At 43.3% G+C, this 17,833-nt stretch overlaps 1 protein-coding gene across 3 annotated transcripts in view; it reads left to right on the top strand.

Annotated features, from left to right (window-relative positions):
* The window catches only part of ATP2B2 (ATPase plasma membrane Ca2+ transporting 2), a 423,952-nt gene that overhangs the window by 131,695 nt on the left and 274,424 nt on the right, over nucleotides 1-17,833 (top strand). For all 3 annotated transcript variants that reach the window (XM_069083950.1, XM_069083948.1, XM_069083949.1), the window contains exon 2: nucleotides 16,007-16,580. In XM_069083950.1, the coding sequence (XP_068940051.1) occupies nucleotides 16,382-16,580 (199 nt within the window). In that variant the 5' untranslated portion in view covers nucleotides 16,007-16,381. The remainder of the gene's footprint in view (nucleotides 1-16,006; nucleotides 16,581-17,833) is intronic.

The following is a 17,833-nucleotide window of genomic DNA, read 5'->3' as shown; positions in this document are numbered from 1 at the left end:
CCCCAAGACCTTTTTTTTTTCATTGACTCCCGTGATATCCTTGACCTTTTGTTCTTCCAGATAAATTTTGTTATTATTTTTTCTATCTCTATAAAATATTTTTGGTAGTTTGATTGGTATGACACCAAATAAATAGATTCATTTAAGCAGACTTGTCATTTTTATCATATTGACTCTGCCTACACATGAGCAATTGATATTTTTCCAATTTTTTAGATCTGACTTTATTTGTGTGAAAAGTGTTTTGTAATTTTGCTCATATAGTAGCTGGGTTTGTCTTGTCAGTTAGATTCCCAAGTATTTTATATTGTTTACAGTTATTTTAAATGGAATTTCTCTTCCTATCTCTTGCTCCTGGACTTTGTTGGTACTTTATAGCCATGCTAATGATTTATGTGGGTTTATATTCACTACCTTTTCAATCTCTAGCAAGTCACTTAACCTGCCCTCTGGGTCTCAGGTTCCATATCTGAGAGGGTCAAACTAGAAGGTATAAGATCCTTCCCACCTCTCAATTCTCTCCTCAGCCAGCCTCTGTCTGCTTAACTGTAATATCCTATTTAGGAAGCACCCACTGACTTGAACAAATCTTTCTCTTCTCCCTCATCAAAACTTACCTGACCTCTGTCTCATTTCCTCAGGGCCCCATTAGATAATAATAAGCTCTTTAAAGAACTAAGCTAGGCTAGTGGGTGAAGGGCTGAAAATAATTGAATCGTTCCCATCACTGTCAGCTTCTACTTGTGTGGCCTTCAGCAAGGTCCCTTACTGCTCTGGGCTTCACTCTCCTCATCTGTAAAATGTGAGAGTTGAACTCAATGACCTCAATGATTCCTTCTTTCTCTAAATCAATGATCTTTTAATATTGCATGTGTATCTATGATCCACAACTAAGAACACTTTCAGACTGTGTTCTTAGTCCAAAGGAATACCTTGAATGGAATGGAAAAGCATATTTTTAGTGCTTACTATATGCCAAGCACTGTAACAGAAATAGAAGTTAGATAGTTCTTGTTCTGTATAACTAGATGCTATTCAGCTACATGACTCTGAGCCCAGGCTTGGTACTTCTGTTGAAATATGGAGATGTCACACAACTCTACTCAGGGTTGACACCCTCAACAGCAGCCATCACTTAGAGCTTAGAATACATACCAGATGTCCTGGCCAAGGAGACCTGGAAAGCCTCTTACCTGTATTCTCATGAGTCCCTAGCATTTGTGCCCGATCGGTGATAGAACATTCTGAGCTCCTATTGGTCTGGTCAGCCACAATCTGATGCACTGTGGCATAGTGATGTCATTTTGGTCCTCTGAGAACGAAGGACAACAACCAACCAACTGTATCAAGAGCTTCAGCCCTAACTTGGTTGTGTGATCTCAAGCAGGTCACTTCCTCTTTCTTGGCATCAGTTTCCACACCCCTAGAATAAAAGGGCAGTCCTCGAAGGTATCTTCTAGTGCCTTCTGGATTTCTAGAAGGCCTTTTGGACTTTAAGTTATAAAATCGAGTCATCTGGAAAATGAGAGGTTTGGACTAGAGATGATAGCAGGATTGTAAATGGAGGGTGGGAAGAAACCTCAGAGGTCACTTCATCCAACTCTCTCATTTGACAGAAGGAAACTGTAGGTTAAATAGCTTGCTAAATTCACACAGATGATGAATCATGGAGCTGGGAATTCAACCCAGGTCCTCTGACCCCAAATTTAGTTTTCCATTCCCTGTACTCTAGGGTACTTTGCAGCTCTAGTTCACGATGGTTTTGTGGATGACTGGTGGGCCTTTGCCCTGTACTTTCCTGGAGATGTGATCCGTATGCCCCCTTTTCTTCTGTTGATAACTCCCTAGAGGCATCTATTCTCCCCATGCTTCCCAAGGCCACAGACCCAGCTTTCTCTAGAACTGCCTCCCAGTAACAGTGACCATATCTCCTCTCCTTCTTCCTTTCCACTGAAAACCCATGGGTCCTGCCTTTTATTCACCAGGACTTTGAGTTTAGCTTGTTGCCAGGGAAAACAATTTCATTAGCCAATTCCCAGCAAGATGTTAAGGACTGATAATGCCTTAATGTGCAATTCTCCCCTAGGCAGTTTGTAATTTTACTGAGGAGTCCTAGGGACACAAAGAATGAAATACTGTGAGTTTCAGATGCCAGTATAGCATGTCAGTGCAGATTTCTTTTTTTTTTGGAAGGTGGGAAGAGGGAGAGGGTGCTTCCTGACATGCTTCAGATCATGTATGGATAAGTAATCACAGGTTCACTGGGCAGACCCCTAATGGGAAGGCAGCCTGTGGGAGGAAAGGTGCTAGGTTGGTGATTAGGAATCCTGGGATAAACTTGCTATCTGTTTTATCAGGCATAAATGGCTTCTGAGTCTTGGTTTCTCTATCTGTAAAAAGGGCACCACTTGTTCCACACAATTGTGGTAAGAAAAATACTTGTAACTCTTAAAGCACTATAGGAATGTGAGCTATTATTTTTGTGCATGTTCCTCGATATTTGACTGGATGACATCTAAAGCTTGTTTCATCTCTCCTGATTCCATGGAAAGAACACTGGATTTAAAATCAGAGGACCTGGGTTTCTAGCTTGCCTCTGCCGCTCGATGTGTCTTAACAAGTGACTTTGCTTCCCCAGGCCCCAGACAAGTTCCTCATCTGTAACTTGCTCTACATGCTGGGAATTGGGAGGTGGTTTCAAAGGTCACTCATTAGTTGTGTGACCTTGGGCAACTCACTTCCTTTTTCTGTATTACAGTTGTTCCATCTCAAAAATGAGGAGTTTGGGTTAAATGATTTTGATGACTCCTTCCTAAATTAAGTCTCTTTTCTGTCTAAATGACTTCGGGGTGTCTCTGCTCCCAGGCATTCATCTCTCCCCATATTTCTGTGAAGTAGGGAGACTGGATTCTGGAGTATGGTTGTCCAGGCCTGGCCTAGAGATGGGTGTTCCCAGTGAGCCTCCTATGGAGGTCTTGGCCTTGATGTCTGATTGTAGAGGTGGTGATCACAGGTCTCAGGGGAGCTGTAACTGCTCATTTTCCCCCATTGCCCCTTGCTGTCTGCTGCTGTTTTATTAGCTTATTTTTCAGAGCCACCAGACAGGCTAATGTGCCGTAGGAGAAATTACAGGATACAGCATTGACTGGTTCCTGAGCCTTTGGAGCTAAGGACAATCAGAAGGAAGGCTGAAGAGCTGTCCAAGTTCTGGTGGCTGTCAGACAGAACCCCTTCCCCTTCCATCTTTCCCAAGACTCCATAAGCATCTGAACTATGTTAGTTTCAGAGGTGGAAGGGAAGTTTCTAAGTCCCTTCACCCCCACCCCTGGCTTTTTTCAGGCTTTAGACTATGGAGATTCTTAATACTATTTTTTTTTTGGTATCATGAACTCCTTGGGCAATCTGGTGAAGCCTGTGGTCCCCTTTTCAGAAACATGACTAAATGAATGAAAAAAGCATCTATTGAGGATTTATGGTATATAAAACACTGCAATGTTTTTAAATGCCCAAACTAAAGTACAGAGGATTACAAAGGAAATCAATTCTATTGAAATAAAGTTATCCAATATTACTTTAAAAAGTTTGTGGAGCCCAGATTAAGGACCCTTGATTTAGAGAATAGTCAGCCTGGGCCACTAGGTCAGGGGTTCTTCATATTTTATTATGTCTGAGTGTGCTGGAATCTTGTGGACCCTATCAACCCCTCCTCACAATAGTATTTTTAAGTAATTGAAGGAAATGCTAAATTTCAATATAAGGTTACTGAAAATAAAGTTGTCTTTTTCTCCAAGTTCTCAGCTCCCTATAATCTATGCCATGATATTAGGTCAAGAACCTTTGCTTTCAAGAAGACAACAGCAGACTTGAATTTGCTTCTAAGGTCTGCCTTTTCCTTTCCCTCATCATTTCCTTTCCCTTCTCTCAGTTTTTGAGAATTCACATAGCTGTGACTGATGTCATACTCGTGGTTGCATTCCTCTACACACACACTCCCACATATGCTTATACCCAGGCTTTCTCACATACACATATCCAGGTGTTCACTTCCAGCCGGTCACACACATGCACATTCTCCTATTTACATACTTCCTTTTTAGGGGGGACATAGAGCACCTCCTGCCATGTAGATGAGTTCCATAGATACATTCAGGCTTGTCATTTGAACATTTATACACTCAAACACAAATATTTGTGCTCTCAGGCAGACATATGTGCATAGACATGGTTCCATACACTTCTAGGTGCTGAAGTACTGACAGACAGATACACACTCATATTGTTTCTCATATCTACATAAACACTAGCCCATGAAGATATACCTATGGACATAAACTCACATAAAACTAATAACAATATTGATAATTAAAATAAGTAGCATTTTAATAGAGCTTTAAGATTTGGGAAGGATATTACATGTCATCACATCCAGCCACACACGTATGCAGATGCTTTCACAGGTAAACATGAACATGCATACTTCCTTATATATGAGAATTTCAACACAGGCCTTCTCACAGACAGATATGCCTTTGCTCTCACATAGGAATGCACGCTCACACAGATGTACACATGCTTTTCTACATGTAGATGACACAAATATGCTCAAACATGGACACACAAATGCAGTTTTGCAAAGTTCTTTCTCCAAAAAATCCTGGCCCTTCATTCTCCCTCTCCAGAACCAAAAAATAAGGATATTTTGGGAGGCCTTGGGCCACTGCTGTACAAGAATTCTTGACGAGTTGAGGAGCTCTTTTTTCCCTTCAGAACTCAGCAGGCTTCACCAGCAGCAGCTGCTCGGTATAGAGGCCTCAGCTGTCTGTGTCTCTGGGCTGCACCCAGCTGGTGATCCTGGCATTTGCACTGAGTCTCGTAGTTACCTTTGTCTCCCCCAGGAGCATACTGGGTGAGGATGAAGGTTTGGGTTGGCTCATCCTCTTGATTTTTCCCATGTTTCTCCTCATTCCCATGAGCTCATGAAGGAGACAGCTTTTGGTTGCACCATTTTTGCAAACTCCTCTGTGACCTTGGGGCATTGGCTTGAGGTCACTGCTCACCTCTTGCTGCTAGGAGAACTTTTGCACTTCCCCTGCTATTTCCCAGATACCTTGGCTGCCTCTCAGAGACCTCAGAAACTCAAGGCTTCCACTGCTTAGAAAATTGGCCTCCCCCACAAAGAGCCTGGCCTGACTACCCTGTCCTAGTAAATTCCTTTTTTTTTAAATTAAAAAATTGATGACATCGAAGGCTCTGCTAGCAAAGGAAACGTGGGCAATACAAATCATATTTCTGTGTGAGAACAGGCTGAAGACATTAGGATTCATATGTCTGGAATCTCCAAGCCCCAGCCACATACAGCAAATTTCAACTTGCTCCCAGATTGGATTCACGTGAAAAGGTGATAAAAATAAGTAGGTATTTAAATACAGAACATCTTAAAACAGAAATGCTGGGCATCAGGAAGTTATTTTTAGCACAGAATTCATTTGCAAATGTCACAGCTAACATCCCTCACTTCATTTTTGAAAAGTTTTTTTTCCCCCTCTTTTTAAATCTTTCCTTCAAAAGATACGTTTTTTCTTTGTTAAGTTAACTAAGGAAATATTACTTACCCCCCCTTCTAATCTGGTATTTTTATTAAGGCTTTTCAACTTATTCTTGAGGCACTGAGACATAATAATGCATAGTCATTTAAATGCTAATAAGAGGAAATAGAAATGCATAAATCCAGTATGGTCAGAATATTCTTGGAGATTCTGAGATGCTTAGAACATTAGGCCTGGAAGGGAGGGAGAAAAGAAGGTAAACCTTTATAAAGCACTTACTCTGTGCCAGGCACTGTGCTAAGCACTTTTACAAATATTGATCCTCACAACAACGGTGGGAGGGAGGTGTTGCTGTTCTCCCCACTTTAGAGTTGAGGAAACTGAAGTAGTCAAGAAGTTAAGTGACTTGGCCAGGATCATGCATCTAGTAGGCATCTGAGGCCAGATTTGAACCCAGGTCTTCCTAACACTAGGCTCTGTGCTCTCTCAGCTGGATCATCTAGATTTGTGCATGCCCTCACAGAAACTAAGGCCCAAGGATGAGTGTTGACTTGCTTGAAGTACAATAACTGGTTTGGGCCAGAGCTCCAGTGGTACAATAATAGAAAACACACTGGTTCTAGAGTCTGGGCCAGAGCTCTGATGGCATAATAGTAGATAGCACACTGGTTCTAGAGCTTGGGTCAGAGCTCCAAGGGCACAATAATAGATACTATACTGGCTCTAGAGTGTGTCCAGAGCTCCAGTGGTGCAATAATAGATAGTACAGTGACTCTAAAGTCTGGGCCAGAGCTCTGATGGTGTAATAGTAGATAATACACTGGTTCTAGAGTCTAGGTCAGAGCTCTGATGGTGCAATAGTAGAAGCACATTGGTTCTAGAGCTTGGGCCAGAGCTCCAGGAGCACAATAATAGATAGTACACTGGGTCTAGAGTCTGACCAGAGCTTCAGTGGTGCAATGATAGATAGTACACTGGTTCTAGAGTCTGGGCCAGAGCTCTGATGGTGTAATAGTAGATAATACACTGGTTCTAGAGTCTGGGTCAGAACTCTAGTGGTGCAATAATAGATAATGTACTGATTCTAGAGCTTGGGTCAGAGCTCCAGGAGCACAATAATAGATAGTACACTGGTTCTAGAGTCTGACCAGAGCTTCAGTGGTGCAATGATAGATAGTACGCTGGTTCTAGAGTCTGGGTCAGAGTTCTGATGGTGTAATAGTAGATAGCACACTGGTTCTAGAGTCTGGGTCAGAGCTCTGATGGTGCAATAGTAGAAGCACACTGGTTCTAGAGCTTGGGTCAGAGCTCCAGGGGCACAATAATAGATACTGTACTGGTTCTAGAGTGTGTCCAGAGCTCCACTGGTACAATAATAGTTAGTACAGTGACTCTAAAGTCTGGGCCAGAGCTCTGATGGTGTAATAGTGGATAATACACTGGTTCTAGAGTCTGGGTCAGAGTTCTAGTGGTGCAATAATAGATAGTATACTGGTTCTAGAGTGTGTCCAGAGCTCCAGTGGTGCAATAATAGATAGTACAGTGACTCTAAAGTCTGGGCCAGAGCTCTGATGGTGTAATAGTAGATAATACACTGGTTCTAGAGTCTGGGCCAGAGCTCTGATGGTGCAATAGTAGAGAGCACACTGGTTCTAGAATCTGGGCCAAAGCTCTAATGGTTCAAGAGTAGAAATCACATTGTCTCTAAAGTCTGGGCCAATTTATCAATGTCCTGAAGCTGTGGTGCCTGGGGCAGAGCATAATAAGCCAGAGATGATAGTGCTGCTATGTTCTGCCCTGGCCAGATACCATCTGGGCTACTGAATTCAACTCTGAGTTTTGCAGCTTAAGAGAGCATGGTATAATGCTAGGTCCCTGAACTCAGAGTAAAGAAGACAAAAGTTCAAATCCCAGCTCAAATACTGCGTGATCTTGTACAAATGATTTCATCTCTCTGTGCCTCAGTTTCCTTAGATGTAAAATGAGGGGGCCTGACTTAATCATTTCTAAGTTCTCTTCTTGCAATAAATCTATGATCTTGTGATCTCTGAGCAAATAACTGAAAGGCTGTCTTGTGGAAAGGGTTGTGGACTGAACCTGTAATTTTTCTGGGGAAATGAACTGTCTATCAATGCAGATAAGTGCCTTCTTAGCAACTTGTAGTCTTAATAAGCTGTCTAGAGGGGTGGCTAGGTGGCGCAGTGAGTAAAGTGCTGTCCCTGGAGTCGGGAGGACCCAAGTTCGGTTCCAGCCCTCGAGACACTTAATACCCACATAAAAAAACTAGTCGTGTAACCTTGGGCAAGTGACTTAACCCCAGTTGCCCTCCAAAAGGCAAAAAAAAGTTGTCTAGAGCACTGAGAGGTTAAATGTCCTTGCCCAAGGTTGTATAGCACATGTCAGAGGTGGTTCTTGATTCCAGGTCTTGTTGGCTTTGAGGATAGCTTTTGGCTATTCCATGTTCCTTTGAGGAGGAATTAGTTTGTTATCCTCATTCCCAGAGGAAAGGACAAGGAGTAATGGGTGGAATGTGGAAAATGACACCTGTAGATCTGATTTAAAGAAGACTTGGTCTCAATTAGAGTTGTCCAGAAATAGAACGGACCCTTCGAGGAAGTGGCAGTGGATTTCCCATCATTGGAGATCTCCAGGCACAGGCTAGTGATGGAGGAGAGTCCTGTTTCTGGCATGAGATGGACTTAATGACTTCTGAAGATCCCTCCAACTCTGACAATATGACTGAAAGTGCATTCCTTTTTTTTTTTTAAAATCAGATACCAAGGCTGATGGAGGATTAAAAAGCTGTAATTACCTCTTTAAGGTCACACATCAGATTAGTGGCAGAGAGCAACAAATGGCAGGGGAATTATCTATTTTCAAAAATCAATTGGCAGGGGAAGGAGAAGAGGGATGGAGGGAAGAAAGGGGGACCAGAGGGAAGAAACCCAGAGTAATGGAATTTAGAACTGGATGTTAATTTACAACTTGACTACCTTTCCAAGTCTCTGCACCTAAATCTTTCTTGGTTTTCTTCTACATCAAAGCACAAATCAAGTTCTAGTCCTTGAGGGAATTACAATGATAAATAAGAGGGAACCCCTTCCCTTGAGCAACTAACAGGGTAATAGCCCCAAATAAGCTCCCCCACCTCAGTTCTTATGGCTGTCCGAGTCCTAAAGTGCCCAAACCACTCTGCAGCTAGGTGGTGTAAGAGCACTAGAACTGGAGTTAGGAAGGTCTGAGTTCAAATCCTCCCTTATAGGCTAGCTATATGACTCTGGCTAACTTTGACCTCTCAGCCTCAGTTTCCCCATATACAAAATGAAGATAATATAGCACCTACCTCACAGGGTTGTCATGAGGATCAAATGAATTAACACATGCAACGTTAAAGCATTATATAGATGTTTGTGATGAGTGTGATGCTCATGCTGACAGTGCTGGCATTACTGCATTTGAGGATTATTATTGAACTTTATATGTAACAATACCTTTTCTCCGTTGAGGGCAGGGCCAATATCTTTTTTTTTTCTTTCACAGAACTTAGTGTGAAGTTTTGTAAGACGGACTCTCTTGACAAATATTTAAGTACAGAGCCTTAGAAGATACTTAGACAGAGGGAAAGCACTGTCTAATATAATAATAATAAGTAACATTTATAGAGCACTTACTATATACCAGACATGGTGCTAAGTTCCTTATGAAGGTGAAGTGACTTGCCCAGGGTTACATTGCTGGTAAATATCTGAGGCCAGATTTGAACTCAAGTCTTCCTCATTCTAGACATAAAGCTCTATCCACTGGACCACCTAACTGTCATGAACTGCCTCATCAGTCTTTGAGGAAGCTTTGTCCGAGGGAGGTCTGCAGAATGGATTCGTTTCCCTTTGAGACCATCTCAGATTTAGCTTGTCTATATCATGTATGTCCAGACTTATTAACATCTTTTTTTCTCCATTAGAATGTGAGCTTTTTGAGTGCAGGGGCTCTGTGTGTGTGTGTGTGTGTGTGTGTGTGTGTGTATGTGTATGCACGCGCGTGTGTGCTTGTGATTGGCACATAGTAACCACAACCGGTTGTTGGGTGTGTTTTGGTGGGGATTTCTTTCTGGTATGGATTGGCCTGTGTGACGAGATTAGGTCCCTTCCATCTTGAGGAAGGGGTCACTCTAAGAGACATTTTAAAGAGAGAAATACACCGTAGTGCAGAGAAAAGAGTGCTAGAAGAAGAGTCAGAAGACCTTGACTTCTACTTGCTCCCAATGTACTTGGACAAGACATTTAATCCTATTTTAGCCTCAGTTTCCTTATTTGCAAAATGAGAGGATGGGATCAAGAGTTGGATCTATGATTCCATGTCTTAGGAGTGAAATGGACAGAAACTAATCCCTCTTTGCTTTTAGCTGCTGCTTGTCCAGGTGGTATTTATGCAAGGATTGGTTTGTGACCAAAATGATTAAGCAGACAAACTCATTTGCATATAAATGGGGTGCTTTTCCCAGCGTCTGGGACTCAGGGCAATGCTGTGGACATGATTGGTTCTGGCATTTGGGCCCAGAAGACCTTGTCCTGGTGGCCCAGAGGAGGGAAAAGGCAAAGTACAGATACTAATCAGAATCGGAATCTCTCATTTATCTAGCATTTTAACATTTGCAAAAATGCATTACATACATTGTTTTACTTTATTCTCATAGCAGCCATGTGAAGTTGCTGCTATTTTTAAAAATAGGACTTGTGATTTCATTGTTTTAGGAAACTCAGAGAGAAAAAAAAACTCCTTCTACAAGTCCCTGGCACGGGGAAGTCATTTAAGAAATGTTTTTCAGTTGGTTGAGTGGATTGTTTACCAATTCAGATCATCTACTTTGCAATTTTATAGGTTGAGCAAGTTGCCTGGCTGCTATTATTATCCTCTTTTTATAGAGGCTAGGTTAAGTGACATGCCTGAATAACCAAGCTAGTAAATGTTAAAAGGCAGTATTTGAACCCAGCACCTTCTTGAATCCATCTTTGGACGTTCTGTTGGACATACCATGCTGCCTTTCCAGGAGAATGGGAAGAGAGACTGGCAATCAGGTGACCTGAGTTCTTGTGTATAGGACATTGAACAGCTCTTCCCCTCAACAACATCATTAAGTTTCCTTATTTATAAAATGAAGGTATTGTGCTGGGTGATCCCTGAGGTCCTCTCCTGTCCTAAGATTTTATGCTCCGTGATCAAATTTTGCTACACTTCTCTTCCTCCCTTGTGCCTCCTTCCATGCATATCCCTGGACACTAAGGCCACCATTTCTTTTTTTTTTTTTTTAAAGCAATCCGAGTTAAGTAACTTGCTCAAGGTTACAGGGCCAGGTGTTTCTGGGTGGGTGCTAAGTGTCTGAGCCTGGGATTTGATCTCCAGGTCCTCTCAACACTGGAGCTGGTGCTCTTACTCGCTGTGCTACCTGGCCGCCCCAAGGCCACCATTTCTTTAGAATTATCTTTTCATCCTCAAGAATGCTGAGGTCAAGTCACCTAAGAAATCCACAGTCCCAGACTGTCCAAGAATGACAACAAATGCATATTCAGTGTCTGTTATGCCAGGCCCTATGTTCAGTGCTGGAGATAGAAAGACAAAAATACAAATTGCAATAGTTCCTACCCTCACTGAGTTTATGTTTTACTGAGGTTGGAGGGTCCAGAGAAGTAATACAAGATGATTTGAGGGGACAGAATACTAATAATTGGAGGCAGGGTGATCAGCAAAGGTTTCTACATTTCTAGTAAGAAGCAAAGGATAGCACAAAAGCATAGGTAAAGGGGCAGCTAGGTGGTGCTCCTGGAGTCAGGAGGACCTGAGTTCAAATCTGACACTTAACACTTAGTCACTTAACTCCAATTGCCCTGCCTTCCCCTCTCCAAAAAGAAAAAAAAAAGTAAAGACATGACTTCCAGAGCTGTGGGTGGGCCTGTATGCAAAAGCATGATGATGGGAGAAGATATGACAAATTCATAGAGAACCAAGTAGTTCAATTTGACCATAATGTGGAGAGACATGAGATATTGGGAAACGTTTCTAGCCAGACTTTGAAGGACTTTGACTTCTAAACTAAGGATTTTGTTTATTAAATTTGAATGAATGGGGAGCCAGTGAAGCTTCTTGAGTAGGGGAATAATAGTATCCTCTCTGTGTTTTAGGAGGATTACTTTATGACAGCTGTGTGGAACATGAATTGGGGAAGGGAAAGATGGGAGACTGAGAAACCAATTTAAAGGCTGCAATAGTTTGAGTAAGTGGTGATGAGATCCAGAAATTGAGTGGTGACCATGTGACATTCCAGATGACCTGACTTCTGCATGTGCATGCCCAGTGGAACTATAGGATTTTTTTAAGCCTAGGATAAAACAATTAGGGTGGCAGGATAACAAAGGAACAAAAGAAGGTTCAAGTGTAATTGTGTAGTTGAGTTTAGAGTCCAGATTTTGCCCTTGCAGGGGTACAGGGTTGAAGGGTGAAGTAGGGAAGTTCTTGGGATGGAGGCATCAACCTGATGGGATTCTGTGGATGTTAATCTGGCCAAATAATAGAGTAGTTAAGCCAGGGTCCCTTCCCCTGTAGGGGGATCTCTGTCACTGTGTAAACCACAAAGGTCAGCAGAAGTGTTTGAAGCATGGAAATGACAGTCTCTGCTGGAAGTAAGCACCTTCTCCTTCCCCCACGGAGGAAGTGTACCCCCTTCCATATCAGCATCTTTGGAAAAATGTCCAGTTGTCCTGCTCTGGTTATAGTTCTCACACCCAGGGTATGACTGACATGTCTCCAATAAATATTTGCTTGTGTTTAAACACTTAAAGAAGCATGCCTGAAGATATTGATTAAGGTTTTGAGAAGGAGAAACGTCTAGTAACCCAGATTTAGGCCAAGACAAAATGCATTTTATGAAAGGTAGACATTATCTGTGTTAATGTCAATCTAAATGTCAATGTCAATCTAAAGACAATGACTTTGAGAGAGAAAAAGACTTATGGTACTCAGTTGGAATTGTCTTCCTTCTGGATCCTTTCAGTCAACAGTAGAATTAATACCATTACTACATTACTTTTTGTGTTGGATTTAGACCAGACATGCCTGAAGGACTTGACATTCCTGGTTTGCTATAGTTCCTAAGGAAGGCAGGATATCTGGGGAACCTGCCATTGGTAGAATTGTTATGTATTGACCCATCCAATTTTGTCATAGGAAAGACTTCCACTGTTAGGAAATACATTACCTCCAGAAGTGCAACCCAATCCCATTGGGGGCAATTTTATTTTTCCCTTCTATTGAGTCAAAATCTTCTTCCCTATAATTCCCATTCATTTGTCTCTATTTTTTCCTCTGGGGCCAAGCAGAATGAATTTGATATCTCTTCCACGTGAAAATCTTTCAGATATTTGGAGAGAGATGATGCTTTTTCATGTCCAGACTAAGTCTTTGTGGTTTCTTCAACCAGTGTTCACATGGTATGATTCTGGTCTCACCATCTTGGTCCATCTCTGGAAATGCTACAACTATAGCCCTTCAGTGGAGAATGCTGTTTCTGGAAGAGGTAGAAAATAATCTGAATTGGCTTTGAAAGATGGGTATAATTTGGATGACTAGATGCTAAGGATTCTGATATGTCTAGTTTCCTAGGTCATAAACTTGGGTTTTACTCAACAGGGCCACCATTCCTACTCTTTGGAGATGGTACAGTGTAGTGGAGAGATCACTGTCAGTGGAATGATCATTCCTGGAGATCATTGTCTCTAGAGTCCGAAGACCTGCCTTCACACACCACTTCTGACACATTACCTCTGTGACCATGGACATGTCACTTACTTCCCTTTTCCCCCAGCCTCAGTATCCTCATCTGCAAAAGTGTATGATTGGACTAAGTGGCCTCTGAGGCCACTTTTAGCTTCAACTCTATTGTCCTATCATTCTGTCCACTGTTGCCAGGCATCTTGAAATCAACAGTACCCTATTCTCCACATTTATAGAGAATCTCCCCCCCTCCCCGAACTCATTCTTTGCAGACTTCTTGCTTCCTTCTCATCTTCATAAACTCAGTCCTCATCTATGTTACTCATTTAAGGCTCATCCTTCCTCCTGTATCTCTCACAATCTTTTCCTGCTCTTCTTTCCCAGTCACTCTCCTGCCCATTACAAATGAATGGACAATGACATACTTGGCATTGAGAAGACCTTGGAGAGGGGCTATTAATCAAGGCTACATGCCTGCCCCATCTTTTCTACTGGATCTAGGGACAGTTCAATAGGAGAGCCATCCAGACTCAGAAATTCTATAGTACTCCCCTTCCTCTTCTTTCTGGATTATGGTGGGAGGAAAGGGAGGTAGGGGAAAGAGATGTTAAGATCCTCTGGGGGAGAGCTCTACGATGGAGGTTCTGGTGGGTACCTTCCTGGACCTACTTAGAACTCTGAGAGAGAGGCCTAGAAACAAATCAACCCATTTCCTTAAATCCTTCTTTCCCAGACCTGGATAATACCCTTCAGGCCTCTCCCTACAAGGCTTTTGGGGGCAACAGGATAGGAGTTCACATTTGATCTAGGTATTTTCTAACTTGGAACCACTTGCCTGTCAAACATGGAATCTTAGAAATCTGTCTTCCTCCAAAACGCATCTCAAACTTCATCTTTGGGAGGAGGCCTTTCTTGGTCCCCTCAGTTGCTAGTATTTTCCCTGCTAAGATCACCTTCCATCTACTTTATGTATTTTGAAAGTATCTATTTATGTCCATTCAATGTAAGCTCCTTGAAGACAGGGGGTGTTTTTGCTTTTCCTTTGTTTTTCCAGTACTTAGAATAGTGCGTGGTCCATCCTGAGCAAGCACTTAGAACCTCTAGGATCTTAGCTCTTCAATTGGAAGGGATTTTAAAGGCCATCTAGTCCAGCTCTTAATTTTACAGACATAGAGACCAGGGAGTGTAAGTTAATTGCCCAAGGTCACACTAGTAGTGAATGTTAGAGGTGGGATTTGAGCCCAGGTTCTTTGATTTCAGAGCTAGCGCTTTTTTTTTTTTTGTTCTATATAAGGCTTGTTGATTAATGTAATGGAATGTACCTGAAACCCCTTGATGAGAGAGAAAGATAGAGGAAGAGAGAGAAAAAAGGAAGAGAATAAGAAAAAGAGAGAAAGAAAAATGAAAGGGGAAAAAGAAGAAGACAAAATATGTGGGGAGAAAGAAAGAAAAATGGAGAGGAGGAAAAAAGCATGAAAAGTTTTGGCTGTCCTCCATCCGTGCCTCCTCTCTGGGGCACCTGTGTTGGCTGCCTCATGCCCATTCCTAGAACATGTGGCATGGTGCCCCATCCCTAGCTCTCAGGTGTGGCTGAAACCGGGGGAAGGAGAGAAAGCCATTGCTACTTCCAGGCTCTTTGTCACCCAATGCTTGCTGTGGCTGGCGGCAGGTAGGTATTCGGTGTCCCCTTGGGGGATTTGGTTCTTGGGCTGGCAAGAGCTGCAGATACATTTATCTGACTGCCTTCCAGGCTGGCAAGGGAACTGCCCCTGAATTTTATTCTCTCTCTTCCCCTCTTTCATTCCTCTGTCCTTGGACTGACAAATGGTTCCCATAATGGACCCAACCCCAAAGAATGGGGGCCCAATTACTTTCTTGGCCTTGATGGGTCTTGTGGGACTTTTTGGTGCTTGTCAGATGAGAGATTGATAGAGCAGTGAGAACTAGATCTCATGCTGGAGGCCACGAAGCTGTTGGACTAATGACTTCCTTATTAATATGCATGAGCTGTCTCATTTAGCGGGTGCTCTTGGGACTTGATTAAAGTAAGGAGGACTGCTGCTGTGGGAGAGGCCGGTGTGCAACTCACTTGGCTGTGCCTTCTATCCTGGAGAGAGCAGGGACCTTGTCAGTCTGGTGGGGGTAGATTTAGATTTCTCTGATCAAGCTTCTCCTTCCTTCCTTCCTTCCTTCCTTCCTTCCTTCCTTCCTTCCTTCCTTCCTTCCTTCCTTCCTTCCTTCCTTCCTTCCTTCCTTCCTTCCTTCCTTCCTTCCTTCCTTCCTTCTGTGTGGGAGTGGTTATATACTAGTGAGTGTGGATGTGAAGGAGATTTAAAGATAAAAATCACAGGAGAGTGTTTGTGAGGGTGTGCTCCTGAAGAGGTATATGTGGGTAGAATGTGTGGGTAGGTGGGGAGTTGCCGCATTTATGTTGGGGTTGGGTGGTTGGCTGTATATAGGGATAGGGAGAGGGAGGAGAGAGAGAGAGAGAGAGAGAGAGAGAGAGAGAGAGAGAGAGAGAGAGAGAGATGTGGTGAATGGCAGGCATGCTTGTGTGAGGATGTGCAGAGAGAGATGGAGGTACATATATGAATAGTCTTGTGTGTGAGGGTGTAGATGAGAAAAAGGTAGAGAAAATGGCTTCCTAACCAAAGGAAGCCTCTCTCTTAACTTCTGCTCTGTGTTTGTTCCCATAGGTGCCAGGAAGGGGCCATGACCATGTAGACGCCAGCCCTGGGGAGCAGCAGCATGGGCAGCGCTGAATGGGGACGCCTGGGTCTGCAGTCTTGAGACCCACCACCACTGACCTTCGAACTGGGATCCCTGTGTGTCGAGGTGTTCCTTTCCGAGCTTGCCACAGCCGCTGCCACACTGGCCCATCTCCATTTTCTCCCTTGGAATTGGAGCCGACTGCTCAGAGTTGCTAAAGTTGCTTCCTTCCTGAAAGCTGTATAGACCTATAGCTCTAATTGGGGACCTACTTCTTTCTTCCCCTCCCTTAAAATCAATAGATAAATAAAAAAATAAAAAATCTTGGATCTGCCCAAAGTGGAGCAGGAGCCTCAGCCAAAATGGGAGACATGACCAACAGCGACTTTTACTCTAAGAACCAAAGAAATGAGGCCAACCATGCAGGCGAGTTTGGGTGTACAATGGAGGAACTCCGCTCCCTCATGGAGCTTCGGGGGACAGAGGCTGTGGTCAAAATCAAGGAGACCTATGGGGACACTGAAGGGATCTGTCGGCGCTTGAAGACCTCACCTGTGGAAGGTAGGTGCCACTCCCTTGGAATTACAAACCCCAAGCCCTCTGATGGCCCTAGACGGAAGCCTCCTTTTTATTTTGAAAGTAGGGCTGGAACGAGAAAAACCTGAGAATTGAGGGGCTACAGAGGCAGCAGTCCAGGGGGAGACTGGGAAAGAGCAAAAAAAAAAAGGTGTTAAAATTGAAATGCCAAGATCGGCAGAGATAGCTCGGCCGAATGAGGTGCCCACCGCATCCTGAATATCAGACAAGAGAAGCTTTGGAAGGTCTGGGAGCAGTATCCCTTTGCTGGAGGAGCAGCAGGGTTTGCAGGCTGTCAGCTAGACGAGGAGAGAAACCGAAACCTTGTTTTCCTCGTCTGATCAGTTCCTTTGACATGAAACCAACCCTTTGGTGTCATTATTTCAGTGGCCAGCTGTTCACTGGAAACCTTGTTGTGCTTCAGGGTCCTCTGTTTTCATGTCCCCTGTTTTGTTTGTCTCATGTGCAAGCATGGCTCCACCCCCACCCCCAGATCCTAGAAACAGCTGCTGCATTGCTCCTGTCTCTCTGAGCCCCCACCCTGATGTTGTTACCTTGCAGTGGGCTGGAGCACACCAAAGACTCTTAGTTTCATCTTTCCATTTAGTGAAATGTATTCTACAGGAACTTTTCTGCAGGGTGAAGAGGGGCCACACTAGACTATTATGTTTGTATCCACTTAAAAAAAAGTCTTGACTGTGTTAAAAATCGGAGCGAAATCCTGACTTTTCTGAAGCCTCCTCACCCATCTCCAGGGTACCTCTATGCCTCAGACTTTGCTGGGAATCCCTGGGAGTTCTTGAGTCCTACAGCTGCTGTCTAGGGATGATATGAGGGCAGTTATGGGTTGAGGCAGGTGGCAAGAGGCAGAGGACTTTCATAGAAAGATAAAGCCTCAGCACCCACTCCATTTTAAAGTCTCTTGGGTCCATCTGGCAAAGCAATTCCCATGTTGCTTTCCTGCAGATGTAGGGCTCTTTTAGATTCATGAGGACAGAACTGTGGTCATTGGCCAGGGCATGGGTTGGTGCCAAGCCTGGAACAGGTAGAAATACCTTTTTCACTTTGTTATAGACATTATTTTGGGAACTCTTCGTGTCTGTCCTTGTTCAGAACCCAGGAAAAAGGAAACAGGAGGCTGGGAGGTCTGAGTTTTGTTTCTTGCCATGTGGGGCCACTCATAATGGAGCCATGTCCAGAAAAGGGCGATGAGAGGTTTTGCTGTCTTTCGTCCTAAT

This window comes from Petaurus breviceps, unplaced genomic scaffold (assembly GCF_028583685.1).
Source record: "Petaurus breviceps papuanus isolate PSGF00001 unplaced genomic scaffold, PetGlider_PUasm1.0 174, whole genome shotgun sequence".
In the NCBI taxonomy this organism is placed as follows: domain Eukaryota; kingdom Metazoa; phylum Chordata; class Mammalia; order Diprotodontia; family Petauridae; genus Petaurus; species Petaurus breviceps.
The sequence above is the reverse complement of the archived record's forward strand: the minus strand, read 5'-3'. Positions and strand labels throughout refer to the sequence as shown.